We start from the raw sequence: 22020 nt of genomic DNA on the forward strand, positions 1-22020 counted from the left end.
GTGTTTTCCAGACACAATGGACTAAGGCAGGGGTTCTTAACCATTTCTACTGTAAAGCCCACCTATTCATACTTGTAACAAGTCGGGGCCCATTAAAAAGATCCCCGATTGTTGTGGCTCCTCTATTCTATTAGAATCTAACAATCGATTGTAAAAGTGTCCTTATGAGATGCAACATCACTCCCAGTTACAGATGGAAGCCCAGCTATGCAATTAAAAAAAAAGGTTTTTAATTGGTGGCACGGTGGTGTAGAGGTTAGCACAGTCGCCTCACAGCAAGAAGGTTCCAGGTTTGAACCCAGCGGCCTTTCTGTGTGGAGTTTGCATGTTCTCCCTGTGTCTGCGTGGGTTTCCTCCAGGTGTGCCGGTTTCCCTCACAATCCGAAGACATGCAGTTAGGTTAATGTGGGGCGGCCTTGGGCTGAGGTGCCCTTGAGCAAGGTACCTGACCCCTGACTGCTCCCTGGGCGCTCTGGTTTGGCTGCCTACTGCTCTGAGTGTGTGCGCGAGCGCGTGTGTTCACTGCTTCAGATGGGTTAAATGCAGAGGATGAATTTCACTGTGCTTGAAGTGTGCACGTGACAAATAAAAAAAGGTTTCTTCTTTCTTGAAACCGATGTGCCAGAAGCCAACAAACCATGCACACAGGGCATTCTCGGTCAAAAGGGATTAATGATCCAAAAGTGGAATCTGGCCTATTAACACAAGAACTTATTGCTGCGTTTGTGTACAACCAACCAGCAGGTCATTAAAACCAAGAAATATACTCAAAAGAAGTGGATATAGAAACCATTCAACAGATAGATCCTTATATGCTAACAAAGAAGGGTTTTTACAGAGTTGAAAATTATCCATCTGTTGAGTTCCTAGACACCTCAGACTACCTGGTGCTACAGACTTCTTTCTACATGGACAAACAGATGAAAACTTGGAAGAGCACAGAGGCATACAACTTTTATAAAAAGTGGCTGGGTTACAGGTCTGGGGCTCAGGACGCTACAAAATAGAGGGTGGTAGACAGATCCAAATGCAGGGGGAAAAAATGTTCATTAGCAGGCGTGATATTTACAAAAAAACAAAACAAAGCAGAGTATTTAAAGTGTTATAAACAAACATGGCTAAAAATAAACATGACCGTGATAATGCTTTGCAAAGCCTTTGTGAAAACACTGTCCGTATCTACACGTGCCGATTGCGCTCAAATCAGTATGCTTCCTCTAACGACCGGGTCCCAAGCATCCGCACAACACACTCCAGGAGCTGCACCAGACTCAAATGTTCACCTGCGATGTCACCACAACTTTTAGCTCACATGTATATGGCCATGCATCACCACCAAAATGACTCATTTTCATTGATAACCCCTCACAAAGTATCATGAGCTGTAATGTGACTGTAGCTTAATGAGGCAGCTGACATCAAATGCTACCCAGCAACTGCACCCGACTACGAGTAAAAATTAGCTTCAACTTGGGGGGCGCAGGATCACAGCCGACAAATGGGCCACAGCCTAGTGGTTGAGAAACACTGGACTAGAAAGATTATGCACACCTCCATGAACAAAATCTTTGGTGAACTGGAGAAACTGGTTGAAAAGTTATCCTAGATAACCAAAGGCTTGTCTGTATTTCTACACTGAAACGTGTGTCGAGAGAGATACAGCCACCCCCCAAAACAGTTTTATTTTTAACTAGCTTTATTGAAAACTACCCATTCATTCTTTTAAAATAGCAAAGGACGCACCATACCAAAAATAAGCGTGTGGTGTCAATGACACGATAACATCAAGATACTTTAAATTTACTTAGCACAGTCCGATTGTTAGCATACCACATATGAAGTGAAAGGTTGAAGTTCAGTTGCAATGCCTGGTGAGTGGCAATCATTTCATGAAGCATGAAAAGCATCAGGAAAATGAATGATCAGTTAACAATGCATCAGACTTAATGATCACAAGGATCTGAGGCTACCATAGGCACAGGTTCACCAAAACTAGACAGTTGAAGACTTTATTAAAAAAAAAAAAAAAGGGCAATTCCCCCCCAAAACAATCTTTAATTGTCCAGTTCGGGTGAGCCTGTGCACACAGCCTCAGACTCCTGTTCTTAACTAATGGGAAACGAAACAGTGCAGCCTTCTGCTGTTGGAGCCCATCCACCTCAAGAGTGGATGTTTTGTGCATACAGAGATGCTTTTCTGCTCACTACAGTTGTAAAGAGTGATTTTACTTTAGTTACCATTTCTGTTGTAGCACCTCAAACCACTCTGGCCATTTTCCTCTGAGCTCCCTCACAAACAAAGGGTTTCCACCCACAGAACCTTCACCCACTCCATGCTTTTTGTTCCATTCTGTGTAAAGTTGAGACTGGTATGTGTGAAATTCCCAGATCAACAGTTTCTAAAAATGCACAAACCAACCCAACTAGCACCAACCACCATGCCAGTCACATTTTACCCTCTCAGATGTTTGATGTGAACATTAACTGAAGCTCAACTTGTATCTTCAAGATTTAATGCATTGCGCTGCTCTCACATGACTTGCTGATTGAAGAACTGTATGAATAAACATATGCATACATCTCAGATCAGCAATAACATTAAAACCACCTGCTTAATATAATGTAGGTCCCCCTTGTGCCATCAAAACAGCTCTGACCTGTCAAGGCATGGACTTAAACTTCTGAAGCAGTGCTGTAGTATCCGGCGCAAAGTTGTTTGTAGCAGAACCTTCAACTCCCAAGTTATGAGGTGAGACCTTCATGGATGAAACTTGTTTGTCCAGCACATCCCACAATGTGCTCAGATGATCTGGGAAACTTATAGGCCCTGAACTAGTCATATTCACTCTGACCAGTCTGCAGCTACACAGCCATACACACTGCAAGCTGCAACACCTTTATCATAGCCAGCATTAACTTTTTCTTCAGCAATTTATGCTACAGTTAAGGTCTTCCCTGCATTCAGACCAGCCAGGCTAGCCTCTGCTTCCCAAGAAAAAAGGTCAAGTCAGAACCCACATCAATAGGGCTTTTCAATGAGGGTGACAACTGAAGGAGGTTTTTTTTTTTTGGGGGGGGGGGGGGGGGGGGGGGGGGTTATGACCATGCCCTACACTCCTCTTCCCCCACTCTCTTATGGACCCATCCTCCAGCAGTAAAATCAGCCAGCATGCAGTCATGTGTTTTGGAAGGATTATTCAGTTGGATACTTTCAAAATCTTATTGCTCCTGCCTTTAAAAGAAATTAAATAAGACTTGTTACATGGATGTATTCTCAACCACAAAATGTCTTCCAAATATCATCCATGTTCTTGCCACTGCACCAATTACCCCAACAGGAATTAAAAGCAGAATCCAAACAGATTAACAAAAACACAAGTGAATTTTTATTGAACATTTTATTGTGCTTGTTTAATTAGTAGCACAATTTCTTGAAACCCCTGCCACCCTAAAACAAAACGTGATTCAACGCAGTGCTTCTCTTAGTGACTGGCTAGGGGAGGAAGTGAAGGTTGGGGAGAAGGCTTTTTTTTGGGGGGGGGGGGGGGGGGGGTTAAAAAAGAAAAAGCGTGGGGGGGGGGGGGGGGGGGGGTGATGGGAAAGGCACATACATACTGTAGCCCCACTTGGGCTCAGCTCCAGCAGGTTCCAGCTACTCTTGTCCACAAGAAATTGTGTACTGGTCAGGAAAGTATTGTTCATACTTGTGGGCATCTTGGTTTTACAAACCAGTCATCAGCAGCACAGCCCATTTTCCACTCTGACCAAATCCAAGGCTGCAAAACGTAGAACCCTACCAATTGTGGGGGGGAAAGAAAAGAAAAAAAAAGTCAAGGGGAAACTCCCAGTGGCCCTATTCTTTACTTTGAAACCTTCCACACAGGAAAAAAAAGAAAGCTATGTACAGGGAGAGGGGGACGGGGGAATCCCATAGTCTGTACAATTCTGACCTATACATTATTTACTTTACTGCAAAATAAACAAACAAAAAGTACAAAAAGAAAATCAAATCCCTAAATAAGCTGATAGGACAATTTCAACAGGGGAGGGGGGAAGGAAAAAAAAAAAAAAAAAGTCCAAGACTCTTAACTTCTAGGCCTATCAACAACTAAGATTTAATCATATAAAACACAGGGCTCCATCACCTGTACATCTTCATAGAAATTAAAGTTCACATTTTTTTTATTTATTTTTTTAAACTAAATAGGGCCATGAGGAAGAGGTCTTGCTGTACTCTGACTGGCTGCAGGATCATATCACTGGCGGAACTCCAGTTCATCAACACTGATTACTTTAGTAGAAGGCATGGAAGGGAGCGGTTGCTGTAGCACATCCGAGCCAAACCACTTGGCCAGGCCTAGAGGTGGACTCCCTGCTCGCCTTTGAGAGTGGGTTGTCCGATGTGTGCTGTGGCTCTGTGACTGCAAAGTTCCAGTGGGCATCGTGTGTATATCTGCAGGGAGAAACAGGTCTAGGGTAAAAACAAATACCAGTGCAATTTCTAGCTACAAGTGCCCTTTATACAAGTAGGACTTTAAGACTCATGTTAACCAATAACTTGCATCAATACAACTCTTGGTATTTACTAGGTCTCTGCTGCTGTTGGAACTGTTGTTGCATGACCGCTAACTGCATGTGTGGTCCAGCAGCTCTCGGGGGAATAAGTGGGTGTCCTGTAGTGCCCAGTGGATACAGAGTCTGGCCTAAGAGAGCAGGAGGCAGACCCTGCAGCTGGGACAGATCCACAGTCTGGGGGAAAAGTCCTGTTCAGACAGACAGACCATTGATATTACAGTCACTGTACACTCTTAGGAGGCACAGGAATATCTCCATTAAACAAAATGAACCTAGACAAACCTCGCAGCTAAACACCAATCCCCACCTGTTTGTAAGAGTGCGGGTCCTAGCTGCTGCGGTTGGATGCCTTGGGCGATCATCCGCTGTACCACACCAGGATGCAATTGTGGTGGTGGAGGCCTAACCAAGGGGACATGCGACAAAAGCGGTACTGGGTAAATGGGTCTGGGGAGAGAGGAAGAGGACCCTGGGGACAGCATAGCAGGAGTGTGATGCCCTGTGGTAAAGCTAGGCCTGGCTCGCTCAGCCTCTTTCGAGTGGCGATTCTGGGCAGATGCAGGGGTGGAGCAGGCTTTTATGCCACCTGCTTGAGGCCCACCACTGTCCACACCATCAAGGAAGGAGCTTGGGGAAGGACCGTCTGTAAAGGGAAACAGTTGAAAGGCTTATAAACCGAAAACTTCAGAACAACACAGCACAGCTAAACCAAGAACCTTACCTTCCTGTGAAGGTATTGTGTCCTCTTTGCTTCCTGGCCTATTCACTGGCTCATCTTTAGTCTTCTCCTTTGACTCATACATTTTTTTAATCACTGAGGTTGGAGTAAAAGATGGAGACAGCTATTTGGGAGGGGAGGAAAAAAGAAAAATTGGTAATACAATTCCAAGAAACAAGCAGTCACTGCATCAAGAGGACATTTGACAATGCAAGGGTTCGCAACTAGTTACATAACTTGCCAAAAAAAAAAAAAAAAAAGACACCACCCAGTAAGGGATGAGGAAGTCCGCTTAAAACCTGGAATTTTGACCTGCTGCACTGCCCAGCTAAAATAATTCCAATTCAACAATTTTGAAAGCAAATCTATAGGGCAAAAATCAGCTATACAGAAGGGGTGGGGTGTGTTTGGACCCATTTATAGTAACACTCACCATGCTTGTAACTGGGGAATGCCTGCCCGGCAGGTGAGGGCCAGGGGACCTGTTAATCCTAGTCTGCCTACAACACAGAACAAAGGCTCTGAACAATTAATTCAACTGGCCACCTATAAGGTTATTTTCAACCATTTCGATAAACAAATCAGGTCATCATTCAAGGGACCTTGGCTGTGTTTGAAATGGCATATGTATCACGCATACTAATTTTAGCATGGTTTATGCTGTAAGTGAATAATCTGGACAGAGGACATCCTTGGCAGCATATCCAAGTAGTTAATATACTGGAAATAAGTTTTTGTGCTGTACTGCATTCCATAATGCAATGTAGTCTCAAAGCTTAACAAAAAAAGGATTGCAAAGAAAGCATCAGCACACATGTAAAATGCCATTTTGTACCACTCTGTTCTAAATATAACCCAAGGTAAGTTTTATTGCAGGCAGTTTATTTTTGGCATTACCTCTGTCAAGACTAAGCAAGCTGAGGCAATATCAGAAAGGTGATCAACACTGCAGACTACTGTTCAGTCTGAGAGAAAAGGGTCCATCACGGCACAAGACAGGATATCCTGAACAAACCCTCCATGTTTATTATAAGTCACTGGTTGTGTGCTTTTGCGCATGTTTGGTGGTGCACATATGAAACGATGTTATGACAAGCCAAAGTTACCACAATTCAGGTTAAGTGTCCAAAGAGGAAGGGGGGGAAGCATCCATACTGTCAGAACGTTATGGGGATAACAGCCATCCGTTTCAGTAGCCAAAAATATTTTTTTAAAAAAGCCTGCTTTTGAATGAGTTTATACCATGCTGGGGTTTTAACAATGCCTTAGAAACGTAACAATTTGTAACTTTGGCTTGCCATAACTTTTCACTTGCACACAAAAACGTGAGTAATAATACATTCCCATGTGTGATGCATTGACATCAGGAGTTTCATGCAGCATTGCTATAACGACCAGCTGTACTGGAAAATGAACTACTGATACCAAAAGCAAGTAGTCAGTACTATGTAGTGGAAAGAGGCCATTAGACATTTAAAAACTTGTCAGTTTGTGTGCCATTCTGAACACAGCCTTTGGCTACCACTTGAACGAGAGGACTTTCCTAACCTGAGCCGAAAGGACTTCTCAAGGCCATGTTTGTTGTAGCCTTGCTGATACTGGCGACCATGTAACGCCAGATCCTGCTGGAACATTACAGCATCCAATTCTGCCTGGTCCATTCCCATAGACAGCGCCCTCAACTTAAAAAAAATAAATAAATAAATAAAAATATATTATATACATACACAATTACACTAATTCATGAAAGTTCATTCATATACAAAATCTAGCTCAATATTTGTATACTGCATAACAGTTTTCACCTGTTGTGGGGTTGCACCAGGACTTACAGCTCTATGCATATCAGGAATTTGATCACCCAGAATTTGTTGTGGGCCACCAGCAAAGCCTGCAAAGAAAATTATAGAATATTCTCAAACTCAAGATTTTCTCAGTCAGAACTAAAGCCAAAGTCTAATAGTAAGAACGTTTCATTTAAAATTGCAGTTCTGTCCAGTACTACATTTCAAATTTTGCTACCTGTTCCTGTCTGCATACCTGTATAGAAGTCGTGAATGGGCCCTCTGTGTGGAAACAGAGGGGGTGAAGAACCACGGTGGTGCAAGAGGCCAGGGGCTGGAGCAGGTGCAGCTTCAGGGTTTGCCAACAGCCCACTCAAGAGTGGCGAACTTGCCCGTGGAGCTCCCTGAACACCCAACAACTCCTAAAGCACAAAAGCAACAGACCAATGCGAATTCAGATCTATAATGTAGTACAATTTTGTGAAATGCTACCAAGAGCAGAACAGTAAAGACTTGGACACATCACCTGGAATATATTCTTCTGCTGTACAGCAGGAACTGGAGACTCCGTTATGGTGCTCAGGATAGCAGGATCTGCTGACTGCTGCAGCTGTGCACACAAAAGGAAAGGCCCATCACAGCTTTACAGTCAGTCAATCAGCTTTACAAGGTTCAGTGCCCCACACCAGTGTTTCCCCACACCAATAACGTGAAAGCCACCACCCCACAATCAGATTCAAATGGACAACTTCACAATGCAGCCTTCATACAACCCAAGTAAGATACAACCATGTACAAACTACAATTTCAGAAATTACAGCTTGATTTTCATGCCAAGTATTTCAGCACTTAACTGTAACATACCTGGACAGATCGCTCAAATACACCGACATACTATGGCCTGCCATAAACCCTGCAGCTGTCTGCTTCTCTGGCAAAACATCATTAGAATTCAAATAACTACTTTTGATGCAAGCTTTTAAACTTGCCAAATGAACAAAACCCACAAGTGTCCTTTCTCTAGGAATAAAAACAGCAATCCAACTTGTTCAACTGCACAGTACAAAACATATGCCCATCATTAATCCAATTCAAGACAGTATGACCGACCAATTACCCTTAAATTTAACCCCCCTTCCACCACACACACTTGCCTGCCCATGGTGTAAGCCATTATGCCTCGTTGCATGCATTTAATGGCAAGCTTTTAATGAAGCTAGCAATATGCATATAAAAGACTCAGAGTCCAGCACTTTTGCTGCATCACCCATGACTCCACTCAAGCTAATAAGAAAATTCATTAAAATTTGACCAAGTGTTTGTCGGAGAATTTTTTGGAGAAAACAATGAGATTTTTTTTTTTTTAAATACCCTCAGTACAAGGATCCAGTAGTTCTGCAGACTGCAGCATTAGCAATAATTAAACTACATTCATGAACCCCAGTTCAATTAGAACCATATACATGGCAAAAATACCCAAGTTTACAAATATACAAAGTATTTTTTTTTCTTCAACACAGCATACATTCCACTTTTGCTCATTTACAGAAGTGTTCCATTAATATTTTCAAAACTGTTTCTCACTGCTAAACACAAACCTTTCAGCTGATGTCTGGAATATTTAGTTCCTTATAAATAGTCTTCAGTTTAAAAAATAAATGAATCACGCCCGAATCAGTGAGAAAACCAAGCACACAGGAATATTTTCTACACACGATGTTCCTTGGGAAACAAATTTACCCGACACTCACTCCCAGCTTTACCTGATGCAGAGAAGCATGCTCACACGTTTAACCAGCTGTGTGGTCACACTTACACTGCTCGTGCTGGCCTTGGGCTGCGTGGGCAGGGTTCCACTTGCCTTCATACTGCTCACCAGCTTGTTGAAGGCAGACATGTCAGCATCACGGGGACGGGCCATGACCCCTGTGCCTCCTGTGAGAGCTTCTTCCAGGTGCTCAGCCATGAAAGGAGTTCCCCTACCCTGAGCCTGCAGTTGCCTGGGGGTTGACTGAGGCTGCTCACTCTGAACTTTTAGCCCCTTTAAACTGCTCTCCACCTCCTCCAAAGACAACACCACCCCAGAGTTAGCTAAAAACAGACAGACAACACAGGATCCTATTAACTCTGAGCCAGAGAGGAAAAACAATTCAAAATGTTACATCAGCATTACTTACTGCTCTCCTTGAGATGAGCCTTGTTTGCATTCAAGCTGGAGAGAAGGGGTTTAAGGTCAATTTTGGCTTTATGGAGCAGCTCCAAGATGTCGACTTTTTCTCTCCTCTCCTCCGAAGGAATTGGTGTGAAATAGGGTGTGGGACCCTGACTAGGAGAACTACTACATGGATCTACATATGGAAAAAAGAGAAAAAAAAAATTTGCAGAAAGAAACTAATGCACTTAGTTTACATGACTGGATAGTAAACTAGAAGTTTGTCACCAGTTCCTTTTTTGTGGAAATAAATGCAGCACTGAACCATGCCATTTGGCCTATGCTACCACTGTTGACCTCAAGCTTGCAATAAGACATGGAACAATTATGGTCATGTAACTGTAGTGCTGTGTGATAAAGGTTTCGGTTTCCCCATACGGTATGAATTTCATACACTGCCATAGCATAGCTGAAACAGCTGTAACGCTTCAAATAGACAGCAAGTTTAGATAATTGTTCACTACTAGAAGTACTATAGACCACTATAAAGAGTACGTCACCATACGCAGAAGTCACTGCACACCCACTGAATACATACTGAAAAGGCAGTGTTCCACTCAAATGCCACACACACAAAAAAAAAAAAATCTAAAATGTGAAAAGATGTTGTGTGATTGCCTGTACAAAGATTCAATGAGAAATTAGAGCCATCTTTTTTTACAGACTGCCAAAAGCAAAAGAAAAGCAGAGCAGATGGATTGCTGCAATTTCACAGAAGTAACTGGAATCCAAGCACCAAAAAGCAGACACGCAGGTGCCGTTTTATAATCGGCATGTTGTAGGATTTTTGGGTAAAAATTTTAAGTCATATCCAAGTAAGTGATAGTTTGCTGAAACATCTTTCCTACAGTTTTGACCTTCAATAGTTTTAAACTATGAAGTCAGGTCTAGGTGTGCCAAGGTCTCACTTTCCAAACTCAGACATGAACAGTGCAGAAATCACCCCCATTAAGCCCAACAATTATTTGCCAAAGGCGAAGTAAATATCGGTGAATAATAAGGGAGACAAAGTTGGTTATGTAAATATTGGCTGGCGTTGAGTAGTACATCAGATATATTCCATTCAGCTAGCATGATCTTGAACTCTTCAGCTCGTTCAATACCATGCTAGCTGAATAGAATATGATACCATGAAAAAAAAGCCAGACAATATTATACATACACATTCCTTTCAGGTGTTCAAGTCTCCTTCAAAATCTCCCATATTTAACAAAACTTGGCAGCCCTGTTTGTTTACAAATTCTCAGTCACTCTCTAGCACGAAAGTTTTACATCAGACACATGATGTCTTGACAATCATACAATAATCAAACCATATTGAACACTCATCCACCTTACCTTTGAATAGTTTTAGACCAAACTTCATAACAGTGTTTATAGGAGCAGCATTTTCTTTCATAATTTTTCACTTACAGTGAAGGGCTTGGCTGCCATTTTGCCAAGTCATTGGAGGTGATTGGTTAAGAGATTCATGTTTCTCAATCAGCACGCATGATTTTCTATAGTCACCTCTGTATTTATACTAAACATTCTATATAACTTGTCAAGACTAATTAAATTACAAGATGACCACACAGAAAACACTAAAGCTTTGGTTTCAAACAGCAACCTAAAAGCTTTCCCAGCTTCTGAATAGGTTAAATATCTCATCTCATTATCTGTAGCCGCTTTATCCTGTTCTACAGGGTCGCAGGCAAGCTGGAGCCTATCCCAGCTGACTATGGGCGAAAGGCAGGGTACACCCTGGACAAGTCGCCAGGTCATCACAGGGCTGACACAGACACAGACAACCATTCACACTCACATTCACACCTACGCTCAATTTAGAGTCACCAGTTAACCTAACCTGCATGTCTTTGGACTGTGGGGGAAACCGGAGCACCCGGAGGAAACCCACGCAGACACGGGGAGAACATGCAAACTCCGCACAGAAAGGCCCTCGCCGGCCACAGGGCTCGAACCCAGACCTTCTTGCTGTGAGGCGACAGCGCTAACACCACCGTGCCACCTAGGTTAAATATATTCTATCCAATAAATAAATAAATAAATACTTCTATGAACTGTACATCAAATGGCTCCTTACAAAAATATTGGGCGTTAATATCAAGCTTGTTAACTTGTGCAATAAAATGTTTGAGAAGTCTGAATATTTAAGACACCAAGTATCTTGGTTCTATAAACTACACTGACCCATCTTAAAATATCTTTTGAAAAGGAAGCAAATGGTACTTCAACAATAAACACACCACACCCACCCTTACTGTGAAACAACTTTTTCGTCATACCACCCAGCATTACATAACCACAGTATTAAAAACGCACATGCAAAAAGCTATGTTCTGCTACCTGCTAGTTTCTCAAGCTCTTCATGTGGGGTGGAGCGTAGGCTGCTGGAACGGCTACCAGAGGGACTCTGATTACTATTGAACCAGCGGCTGAACCGGCTGGCCGTGACTGGCCCTTCACCAAGCACATCTTCGATCATCTGAAAAAATGAGAATAGGCAAGTTGTTGAATTTAAGTCAGAGCAAAAATAAAGGGTTAATGGGGGGGGGGAGGGGGGGTTGAGAATGGCACTTACATGATTAGAGCTTGCAGGCGGTTTAGAGCAATGAAGGCAAAATCAAGTGTGGGCTTTTGGGAAAAGGTAATTCAAAACCATGGGCACAAATGTTCACATTTAACCAAAATATTCATCAAAGGGTCTCCGTGCTCTTAGAGCACAAGACTTTTGTACCACTATGACCATTGAAGACTCACACCAAGCACGCATTCAAACTAATCCTTAAATGGATCAGCGATGGGCATAAATTTGTATCCCCTTGTCTACAAAAACTTCCTCAGCCAACAAGGTAGCCAAATGTCTTAGTTGAGTGCAAACAAGTCTCAATCATAATGCATTACCAATCACTCAAATTTAAAAATAATCAGGGCAGCTGCACAAGCACAAAGCATCCCACAAGGTGGACTGTGAATAAGGAAAAGACCCAAAAGAAATGCCACAGGTGTGATTATTGTTCAGGACAGCCATCCACACATCAACCCAATCACCCTTTTAAGCATGCAGTGCTCCCCATAGCTTACCGAAGCCAGGCCAGGCATTGTCTTCTCCAGATTAAAGAACTCATTGAAGTCAAACTCCCCAGCTGTTGGTTCAGGTAGAATGTCTGGATGAGGCACCTCCTGATCAGTTCCTCTCTCTTGGACTACCTGGGTCTCCTCAGAAATACCACCATTGCACTCAACTGCACAAGAAAGGGTGAACAATTATGCAAAATCATTCCCGATTATTCATTTTTGCATGCAATTCAGTGAAAAACCTAAAAAGCCATGTCAATTAAAAGCACACATTCCACATGCCTTCTTTTGCAGGCTCTGTTCTCCTCCTTGAACGCTTAGATTTCCGCTTATCATCCTCCAAGACTTTATCATCAAAGCCAATAAGCTCAATGGTCTCTGACTGGCTTGTGGGTCCACCAGAAAACCATTCCGGCTCCTCTTCAGCATAAGAGTCATTTCTTCTCCGCTCACTAAACACTCTTTTGTCACCGAAGTCTCTCTGTAATAGCAACACAAACAGGCACTAGTTACACTGTTAACGTGTACAAAAACTAAATAAGACCCAAAAATTTGAAGTAAGAAAAGCCAGGAGTTCCAATCTGTAGATGTTGGCTATAAATTACAAGCTAGTTTTAGCACTAGGGCAGCAGATCATTGCTCTACTAAGATGTTTAAAATCACCAACCACCATGATCAGCAAAAATATAGAAAGCTGTGCGAGTGTACATTATACAGTGCTCAGCATAAATGAGTGCACCCCCTTTAAAAAGTATTTTAAACGATCTCAATGAACACAATTTCCAAAATGTTGACAAGACAAAGTTTAATATAACATCTGTTTAACTTATAACATGAAAGTAAGGTTAATAATAACTTGGATTACACATTTTTCAGTTTTACTCAAATTAGGTGGTGCAAAAATGAGTACACCCCACAACAAAAACTACTACATCTAGTACTTTGTATGGCTTCCATGATTTTTAATGACAGCACCAAGTCTTCTAGGCATGGAATGAACAAGTTGGTGACATTTTTGCAACATCAATCTTTTTCCATTCTTCAACAATGACCTCTTTTAGTGACTGGATGCTGGATGGAGAGTGATGCTCAACTTCTCTTCAGAAGTCTCCAAAGAAAATAAATTTCTTTACAACACAAAGGTGAAGGCTACAAGATCAGCAAAGCTTTAATTATCAGTCAGAATACTGTAGCAAAAGTGGTACAAAAATTTAAGAAAGATAGAACTGCAACCATCTCATAGAGACGTCGCGGTCGTCCATGAAAGTTAACACCTCGACAGGAGCGTCTTCTGATGAGAAGGGTTGAAGAAAATCAGCATGCAAGTTCACTGCAGTTATCTAAAAAAGTAGAACGCCAAACTGGGGTGACCATTTCCCATGACAATACGGCATACACTGCAGAGGAATGGCAAGCATGGATGCCATCCACGAAAGAAGCCTCTCCTAAAGCCCAGGGACAAAAAAAGCCCGCCTAGAGTTTGCCAGGGCCCATGCTGACAAAGATAAAGACTACTGGGACTCTATACTCTGGAGTGATGAGACCAAGATAAATGTTTTTGGAACTGATGGCTTAAACTGTATGGCATCACAAAGGTGAGGAATACAAAGAAAAATGCATGGTGCCTACAGTGAAACATGGTGGTGGCTTATGTAGGGCTGCATGAGTGCTGCTGGTGTCGGGGAGCTGCATTTCATTGATGGCATCATGAATTCACAGATGTATTGCTCTATACTGAAAGAGAAGATGCTACCATCACTCTGTGCCCTTGGGCATCATGCACTTTTCCAACATGACTAAACACATCTAAGGCCACTGTTGGATTTCTGAAGAACAACAGGGTGAAAGTGATTCAGTGGCCAAGTATGTCTCCTGATCTGAACCCAGTCAAACACCTATGGGGAATTCTGAAGAGACAAGTTGAGCATCACTCTCCATCCAGTATCCAGTCACTAAAAGAGGTCATTGTTGAAGAATGGAAAAAGATCGATGTTGCAAAATGTCGCCAACTTGTTCATTCCATACCTAGAAGACTTGGTGCGGTCATTAAAAATCATGGAGGCCATACAAAGTACTAGATGTAATAGTTTTTGTTGTGGGGTGTACTCATTTTTGCACCACCCTAATTTGAGTAAAACTGAAAAAAAATGTGTAATCCAAGTTATATTATTAACCTTACTTTCACGTTATAAGTTACAGATGTTTGTCTTGTCAACATTTTGGAAATTGTGTTCATTGAGATATTGTTTAAAATGTTACTTTTCAAAGGGGGTGCACTCATTTACGCTGAGCACTGCATTTCTGTAGGCTTGGTTTTCAGGAAGTGAAATTGGCAGTAGCCAGAATATATACACAGCATTTTTACACAATACCCTGAATCTCTTGTCCTTGAGGTCACGTTCTCTTTCACGGTCCCTTTCTTTATCCACCCGAATATCCCTCTCGAACCCACGTGCTGCCATGATGCGACCACTTCCGATGCGCCGTGTGCCCCCAAGACGGAGAGACTCGTTCTCTTTGTTCTCAAGGGGACTGATGGGACGCCGAGTCAGGGAAGCTGGTGCCACTTGGCAGCCACCGCCAAAACTACGGCGCTGGGGGCTAAGAACTACCTCCAAGTCATCCTCTTTAATACGCTCTCGTGGGTCTAGAATCACAACACAAAAAAAAAAAAAAAAGGTAATTATAGTGCTTCCTCCCCAAAAACACTGCTTAGAACTGAATTTGATAGTTGTATCAGTGCATGAAATTACCAGCAATTCTACGTTTCAGGGGAGGTCCATCCTCAGCGTAGTCTCTCTTGTATCCCTCCATTGCTAAGTCACACTCTGAAGGATACAGTGACGCATGCCATTTTTCAGGATCCCACACCCCATCGCTAGAGAAATAAAAACATTTAGATTTTCAAAGCAAAAGCAGCCATCACAGCAATCGAGACATTTTTGGACTGTTCCAGAAAAACTTAAAATACAAATTCACATTTAATTTTACAGAACTTTACAAGAAAGATGAGCAAATAAAGGGAATAAAACAGTACCACAATCTGTGCATTAATTTATTTTGTACAACAGTTAGTTCTATTCCATTAATTTGACTGGTCAAGCAGCATTGCAAGAAGGCTGATGTTTATGCGCATCACTCCACTTGTCGGTCCTAAACATAAAATTCCACTTCCCAGTTCTAAACTACTTTCAGGAATATAACCTTTGACTTAACGTGAAGGCTTTTTAGATGAAGATGAAAACAAAGGGAAGCTAATTTTACTAGAAACACCTGACAATCAATGTGAGCTAGCTAGCATGCTATAAAGTGAGCACAACAACTTTGGGATCCTTTTCCACTAGTCTAGCAAAAATAAATAAATTTAGCCATGTGTCCCCAAAATATCACACAATGTTAAGTTATTGTCTTTAGAACTGCTGTATAAAAGTAAGCTCACACTCAGTCATGCTGTTATACTGAACATCAGCATGACTGATTAGCTATGGCCAAACAGCACTCCCTCCTGTGATGTTTAACTACAACTCACCTATCATATTTCTGAGACAAGCATTCTGGTCTCTCATTAGAAATAGGTAGCGCTTTGATTTCCAAAAGCTCCTCCTGTGAAAGAACAAGAAAACGATCACAAATTAAAACCAGATTACACGAATCAAAGAATAAGAACAAGACAGTCAAGAACACGATCTCTCGACTTGGCTGATTTGGAAAGTGAAGCCGATTTACAAAGTGCGCCAACCTTCGTGTATCGATAGGCAGAAGTCAGCTGAGAAGTCCTCACAGTGTGGATCATTTTATTGCCATGTTCCTGATCCTCTATACGAGCATCTTTGTCCATGACTGAGGCAGAAGGCCAAAGTATAGCTTCTGTCTTGGACACTCCAAGTACCTATAGGCAAAGGATCTGGTCAGATTAAAACGTTAAGAAAAATATTGCCAAAAACTTTAGGAATACAAGCTATAAAAAAACATAGGTTTATTCAAGTGGCTAACTTCAGTAACATTTTTAGTACACGTGCTGAAATCCTAAAGTCTCCAACGACACTAAAAGCACAGCTGTGTTGTGGCCGAGCAGCATTATTAGCGTGACGTTAATCAGCGTCAACCAGCGGTGTGTGATCAAGTAACTTTAGCAGTTTGTACAATGAAAGCGATGTTGATTTGTAACCAACTTCGTTTAAAAACTGCTGTCGCGGTTATTGCCTTTGACCAGCATCACACTAAACCGAACACGGAAGGAATACGCACAAGGATATCACCAGCTCTCTCCTCTCACTCAGAAGGATTGTTACAGATACTGATTTCTGCCAAGAACCATAGCTGAGTGGAACCAGCTACCAACATACTTGCATCAAGCTACAGCCATGGATAAATTTAAGATGGGACTTAACAGTATGCACAAGTCTCCCTGGATCCGGGGGCCCATTATTAAACTTTCCACTAGTCACCATGCGCCTGGAACAGTGCATTCCTGCAGAGGAGATTGTTTACAGTCGAAGCAGAACTGTGCAAGAACAGCAGCTAACCCGCTTGTTAGGACCAACTGTCCATTCAGTTTAGCTTGTTAGTGTTAATTGCGTGGACACATTAATTTGGGCGCTAATGTTTACGCAGCCGGATGCTAGCAATATGTAGTTAGCATCCCGAGTTAGCCTTTAACTGTCAGCCAAAAGCACTTGGTAGATTAATTCACCAGTTTACACACCAAAAGGCAATAAAACAGCAGTATATTCTTTTGCTGGGAGCCAATTAACTTACCTGCTTCTAGCCAAAACCCCCCTCAAGTTACTCCTCACTCCACTGATGCTACAATTAGCTAACTTTTACACCAAACCAACGCCGAGTCTTACACAAGTGCGTCCAGGTGATTGAGCTGGACCCGGGCAGCCGCTTGCGGGCCAATTTTAGACTTGAACTCTATATGTATGTTGTGTTTACCGAACTACGGGACGTTAATGATGTGTACAGTTCAGGTAAAACGTTTCCAAGCGTCGACTAGCTAGCGAAGGAGCTTCCAACCAAGCTAGCCAAACGCCTAACAAATTAGTGCTGTTTTTGCTTCAAAAAAATTATTTATTATTATTACTACTACTTCTGTTGCAAAAAACCAAGTCACAAAACCATGCTTCTCTTTTAACACAGAGACCGAGCAACAAAACTACTGCTATTATAATATTTCTGGGTTTGAAGCCTTGCTTACAAGCTGTCGGAAACAATCCAAAGGCTAGCCGGCTAGCTAACCAAATTCTTACTATTCACTTCTAAGCATGATGTGCCCAAAAAGCACGCTTAAATAGCTACTGAAACACGGTAGTGAGTTTGCATCGGTTGGGTTAAACAGGATACTGAGCTCAGCCGCTTTAGTACAGACTGACCGGAACTCCACTGTACCTCCAGCTAATGTTACTTTGTTAAATAAGAGCTCTCTCTGTATGTATCTGTGTGTCTTTCTCTCTCTCCAGTTGCTCAGCAGCAATTTTCCTCTAATCACCATAGGTCCTAACTGAAGGCCCAATCCAGGATTATATAGCGATAGCTTCTGCCTTCGTTAAAATGTAAAATATCCACGCATCTTTTTTATTACGTTTTTAAATTCTCAGTAACGTATAATTATAATTTGGAAAATTAAGATATATATATTTGTTTAGAAATTATACGTAATTTACAAAGCGTGCCATTGAATATTGGTCAGGCATTCCAAATGGCCACCTAATATAGACCAAAAGCGTCGGGGTTGTTTTTCCCCCAGATGATGAGTCCTCTTGGGTCTGAATACTAGTGGTTCTGTTTCTATCCAATAGAAGTAATATTAAAACTAATACTCTGAAACCGATACATTGAAAAGTTTCCTTGTGTCTGTAAAAGGGGGAAATATGCGATTTATACAGTGATAATATGCAAATAATTTTCAGTTACACATGGGCTCTGGAAATTTGAAATCCTTGAATACACTTAAATTATAAATAAAATAAAATAAAACGCTACTTCGAGAAACTTAAAAAAAACTCTTTAAAATTAGTTTAAATATTTTAAACTTAGTTTTGTGGTGTTGCCACAGTATCTAACCTCTGGCATGTGTTATATTTTTGCTCCATTATTGTTTTTTTCTGTAAAATAACTCAAAATACTGCTTCTTTTCCTTTTAGTCATATCATTTGCAATATGTATTAATTCTTTCTCTAAAAATGGGTTGGAAGGCAGAGAGGGAAAGGGATAAGATCATGCGGATAAACTTATTCACACAGTTAGGTCCATATACTGTATATTTGGACACTGACACAAATTTTCTTTTTTACCTGTTTACTTAAACATATTCAAGTTATAGTTATATAATGGACATAAAGTCCAGACTTTCAGCTTTCATTTGAGGGTATCCACATTAAAATTGGATGAAGGGTTTAGGAGTTTCAGCTCCTTAACATGTGCCACCCTGTTTTTAAAGGGACCAAAAGTAATTGGACAATTGACTCAAAGGCTATTTCATGGGCAGGTGTGGGAAATTCCTTCATTATGTCATTCTCAATTAAGCAGATAAAAGGCCTGGAGTTGATTTGAGGTGTGGTGCTTGCATTTGGAAGATTTTGCTGTGAAGAAAACATGCAGTCAAAGGAGCTCTCCATGCAGGTGAAACAAGCCATCCTTAAGCTGCGAAAACAGAAAAAACCCATCCGAGAAATTGCTACAATATTAGGAGTGGCAAAATCTACAGTTTGGTACATCCTGAGAAAGAAAGAAAGCACTGGTGAACTCATCAATGCAAAAAGACCTGGACGCCCACAGAAGACAACAGTGGTGGATGATCGCAGAATAATTTCCATGGTGAAGAGAAACCCCTTCACAACAGCCAACCAAGTGAACAACACTCTCCAGGAGGTAGGCGTATCAATATCCAAATCTACCATAAAGAGAAGACTGCATGAAAGTAAATACAGAGGGTTCACTGCATGGTGCAAGACACTCATAAGCCTTAAGAATAAAAAGGCTAGATTGGACTTTGCTAAAAAAAAAACATCTAAAAAAGCCAGCACAGTTCTGGAAGAGCATTCTTTAGACAGATGAAACCAAGATCAACCTCTACCAGAATGATGGAAAGAAAAAAGTATGGCGAAGGCGTGGTACAGCTCATGATCCAAAGCATACCACATCATCTGTAAAACATGGCGGAGGCAGTGTGATGGCTTGGGCATGCATGGCTGCCAGTGGCATTGGGTCACTGTGTTTATTGATGTGACACAGGACAGAAGCAGCCGGATGTATGCTTTACATGTATGCCATTTGTCAGATGCCTTTATCCAGAGCAAGTTACATTTGTCTCATTTTTACATCTGAGCAGTTAAGGGCCTTGCTCAAGGGCCCAAAAGCTTAGTAGCAGCTTAACAGTGCTGGAGTTTGAACTCATGACCTTCTAATCAATCGTCCAACAGTTTAAACACTATACTATTACTTTACAGTCATGGGTTGAATCCATGTGTCCCCTTAGAGAGAAGGGTTATTGAAACCAATACAAAGTTATTCTTCTTGATCACTTTTATCCTGTGATGAAACATTTCTATCCTGCTGTCAGTGGTCTCTTCAGGATGACCCTGTCCCCTTCCACAGGAACTAAACACCAGTTGGAGATTCTGGACTGATGTGTGAGACAGCACTCTCCACCACCATCATCAAAACACCAATTTGCGGAACATCGTTTAGAAGAACAGTGTTTAGCCATCCAGTATAGTTCCAGAGACGTGTAGAGTCTCTGAACAGTGAAGTTGTTCTGCTGGCTTGTGGTTCTCCACTTTATGCTTTTTCCATTTGGCTGTATATATACACCTGTATGTATGTATATATTTAACATAGGTGGATTAAAAAAAAAAAGACCCATAAGAAAATTTTGAACCACTGCCAGTGCTTCCTAATGATTATATATTTACATTTATGGCATTTGGTAGATGCCCTTATCCAGAACGACTTACAGAAGTGCTTTGAAATCTCTATCAATAAAGACACCCTGATACTGGTTCACTAGGTCATGGACGAAGAATACCATCAGTCTTAGAACTCTGTTAGGGTGGTAATATAGGAGGAAACATACACAGACAATTTTTTTTTTTAAATGAAACTGCTCGTTTAAGTAATTCAAGAAGAGGTAGGTCTTTAGACATCATTTGAAGACTGCCAGTGACTCAGCTGTTCGGATATCCAGGGGAAATTCATTCCACTACCTAAGTGCCAGAACAGAAAAACGTTTTGATGCATGTCTTCTTTGTACCCTGAGAGATGATAGGATTACATATGCAGTATACAAAGTGTGTAAATTATTATACCACAGCGCTATTAAATGCTTGATTCTGACAATAGTACAGGCTGCAAGGTTTATATTAATGCACTTATTTTAATACATTATGGTTTCTATAGTAACAATTTGCACAAGGAATGTATTGCAGACGCGCCACATAAACAGATTAAAAACTGTGTAATTGTTAATACAGGGAGATCTTCTGTAAGCAAATGTTTAGATAGCATTTTTGAAAGGACTCTCCAGTCTCAGTGCTTTGTAACAATCAGAGGAAAAGCTAAAATTATGTTTTCTGACACAGTGTCTTCATGGTTTCTCAGAGACATTACAAGTTGCATTTTGTGAACATGAACCTCAAGAGAGCAAGAAAAAAAGAAACTGGTGAGAGAATAATTAAGCAATATCATACAAGAGGGAGTGCTGTTGTACTGAATATTAGCACAGCTCTGATTCGGTCATAGGCATGAGGCCAGTAGCCGAGCACTATAGCTCATCACAGCCATGTTGATATTCAGTGCAACAGATGATAGTTGGAAGTGGAACTGGGAAATAGAATTTTATGTGTAAGATACAGATGAGTGGAGTGATAGACATGGTGAAATGTCCCAGAGCCATTATGCATAATATCAGTGCTCTTGGAGCATCGCTCGACCAATCAAATTAGTGAACCAGAACTAAAGTGTTGTATAACAGGAACTAACTTGTTTTGCGGATGTTTGGTTTAGTCGCCACTTTCTCACAAATCAAAAATGCTACTAATTATGAACAAACGAAATATGGCAGGGGGAAGAAACAGGAGTTACGTCCCAATTGCCTACATGGTAAAACATGGTAATACAAAGATTACACTGTAAAAAATATTACACCACAACACACCATAATGACAAACATTTAATAAAAAAAAAAGTGCTGACATGAATCAGTGTACATGTTGATGAATAAATATAAGAGATTTAAAAAATTAAGTCAGACACACGGCACAATATTAGCACGAGATGACAAAAACAGAAAAGGGGGGAAAGAGCAAAATAGTTAGACATAACCAAAGAAAGCTAGCTGTTCAAAACCAGACAATAAAAATTGAATGATTTCAGTTAATGAACTATATAATGAGGAAAATATGAATAAAAAATTACATTTTCATTAGATGCTAATGTGGGGGACTATAAGTTGCTCATTTGAAGGCAAGACTTAAACATGTTTTACAACATTAACAAAATTGTGTACTAGAAACAAACAAAAATTATGCTGCCATTTTTTAAATTAATAAAACGTTGGAATAGCCGGCAAATTGCTGTGGTATAAAGGAAACACTTCTGGATGTGCTGTTACTGGAAAATAATCAACTTCACTTCTGCATTGCTTCAGGTCGC

The 22020-nt window shown here is 41.2% G+C and overlaps 1 protein-coding gene across 7 annotated transcripts; it reads right to left on the reverse strand.

Moving 5' to 3' along the window:
* Positions 1-3362: 3362 nt before the first annotated feature.
* Positions 3363-17865, reverse strand: eif4enif1 (eukaryotic translation initiation factor 4E nuclear import factor 1). 7 transcript variants are annotated; one of them, XM_060919610.1, is made up of 19 exons: positions 17742-17865; positions 16106-16255; positions 15896-15969; positions 15120-15244; positions 14739-15013; positions 12649-12847; positions 12373-12533; positions 11635-11773; positions 9254-9424; positions 8893-9167; positions 7603-7686; positions 7333-7498; positions 7098-7183; positions 6841-6974; positions 5726-5792; positions 5296-5416; positions 4882-5217; positions 4586-4762; positions 3363-4452 (listed from the first exon to the last, which is right to left on the reverse strand). In XM_060919610.1, exons 2-19 carry the CDS (start codon positions 16202-16204, stop codon positions 4256-4258), a joined length of 2886 nt encoding a protein of 961 aa, XP_060775593.1. In that variant the 5' UTR covers positions 16205-16255; positions 17742-17865; the 3' UTR covers positions 3363-4255. The 7 variants fall into 7 exon arrangements, with proteins under 7 accessions (XP_060775593.1, XP_060775590.1, XP_060775591.1 ...); XM_060919607.1 differs by having other exon boundaries at positions 16106-16270; positions 17713-17865; XM_060919608.1 differs by having other exon boundaries at positions 17567-17865.
* Between the last annotated feature and the right edge of the window lie 4155 nt (positions 17866-22020).

The sequence above is a fragment of the Neoarius graeffei genome, chromosome 4 (assembly GCF_027579695.1).
Source record: "Neoarius graeffei isolate fNeoGra1 chromosome 4, fNeoGra1.pri, whole genome shotgun sequence".
Classification (NCBI taxonomy): domain Eukaryota; kingdom Metazoa; phylum Chordata; class Actinopteri; order Siluriformes; family Ariidae; genus Neoarius; species Neoarius graeffei.

Coding starts and splice junctions, on each gene's coding strand:
- eif4enif1 (XM_060919610.1), bottom strand. CDS start 16,204: ATGGACAAAGATGCTCGTATAGAGGATCAGGAACATGGCAATAAAATG. Junction 5,793..6,840: donor GAGAAGTCCTTTCGGCTCAG/GTTAGGAAAGTC, acceptor TCTGTGTTGTAG/GCAGACTAGGATTAACAGGT. Junction 4,763..4,881: donor ACCCGCACTCTTACAAACAG/GTGGGGATTGGT, acceptor CTGTCTGAACAG/GACTTTTCCCCCAGACTGTG.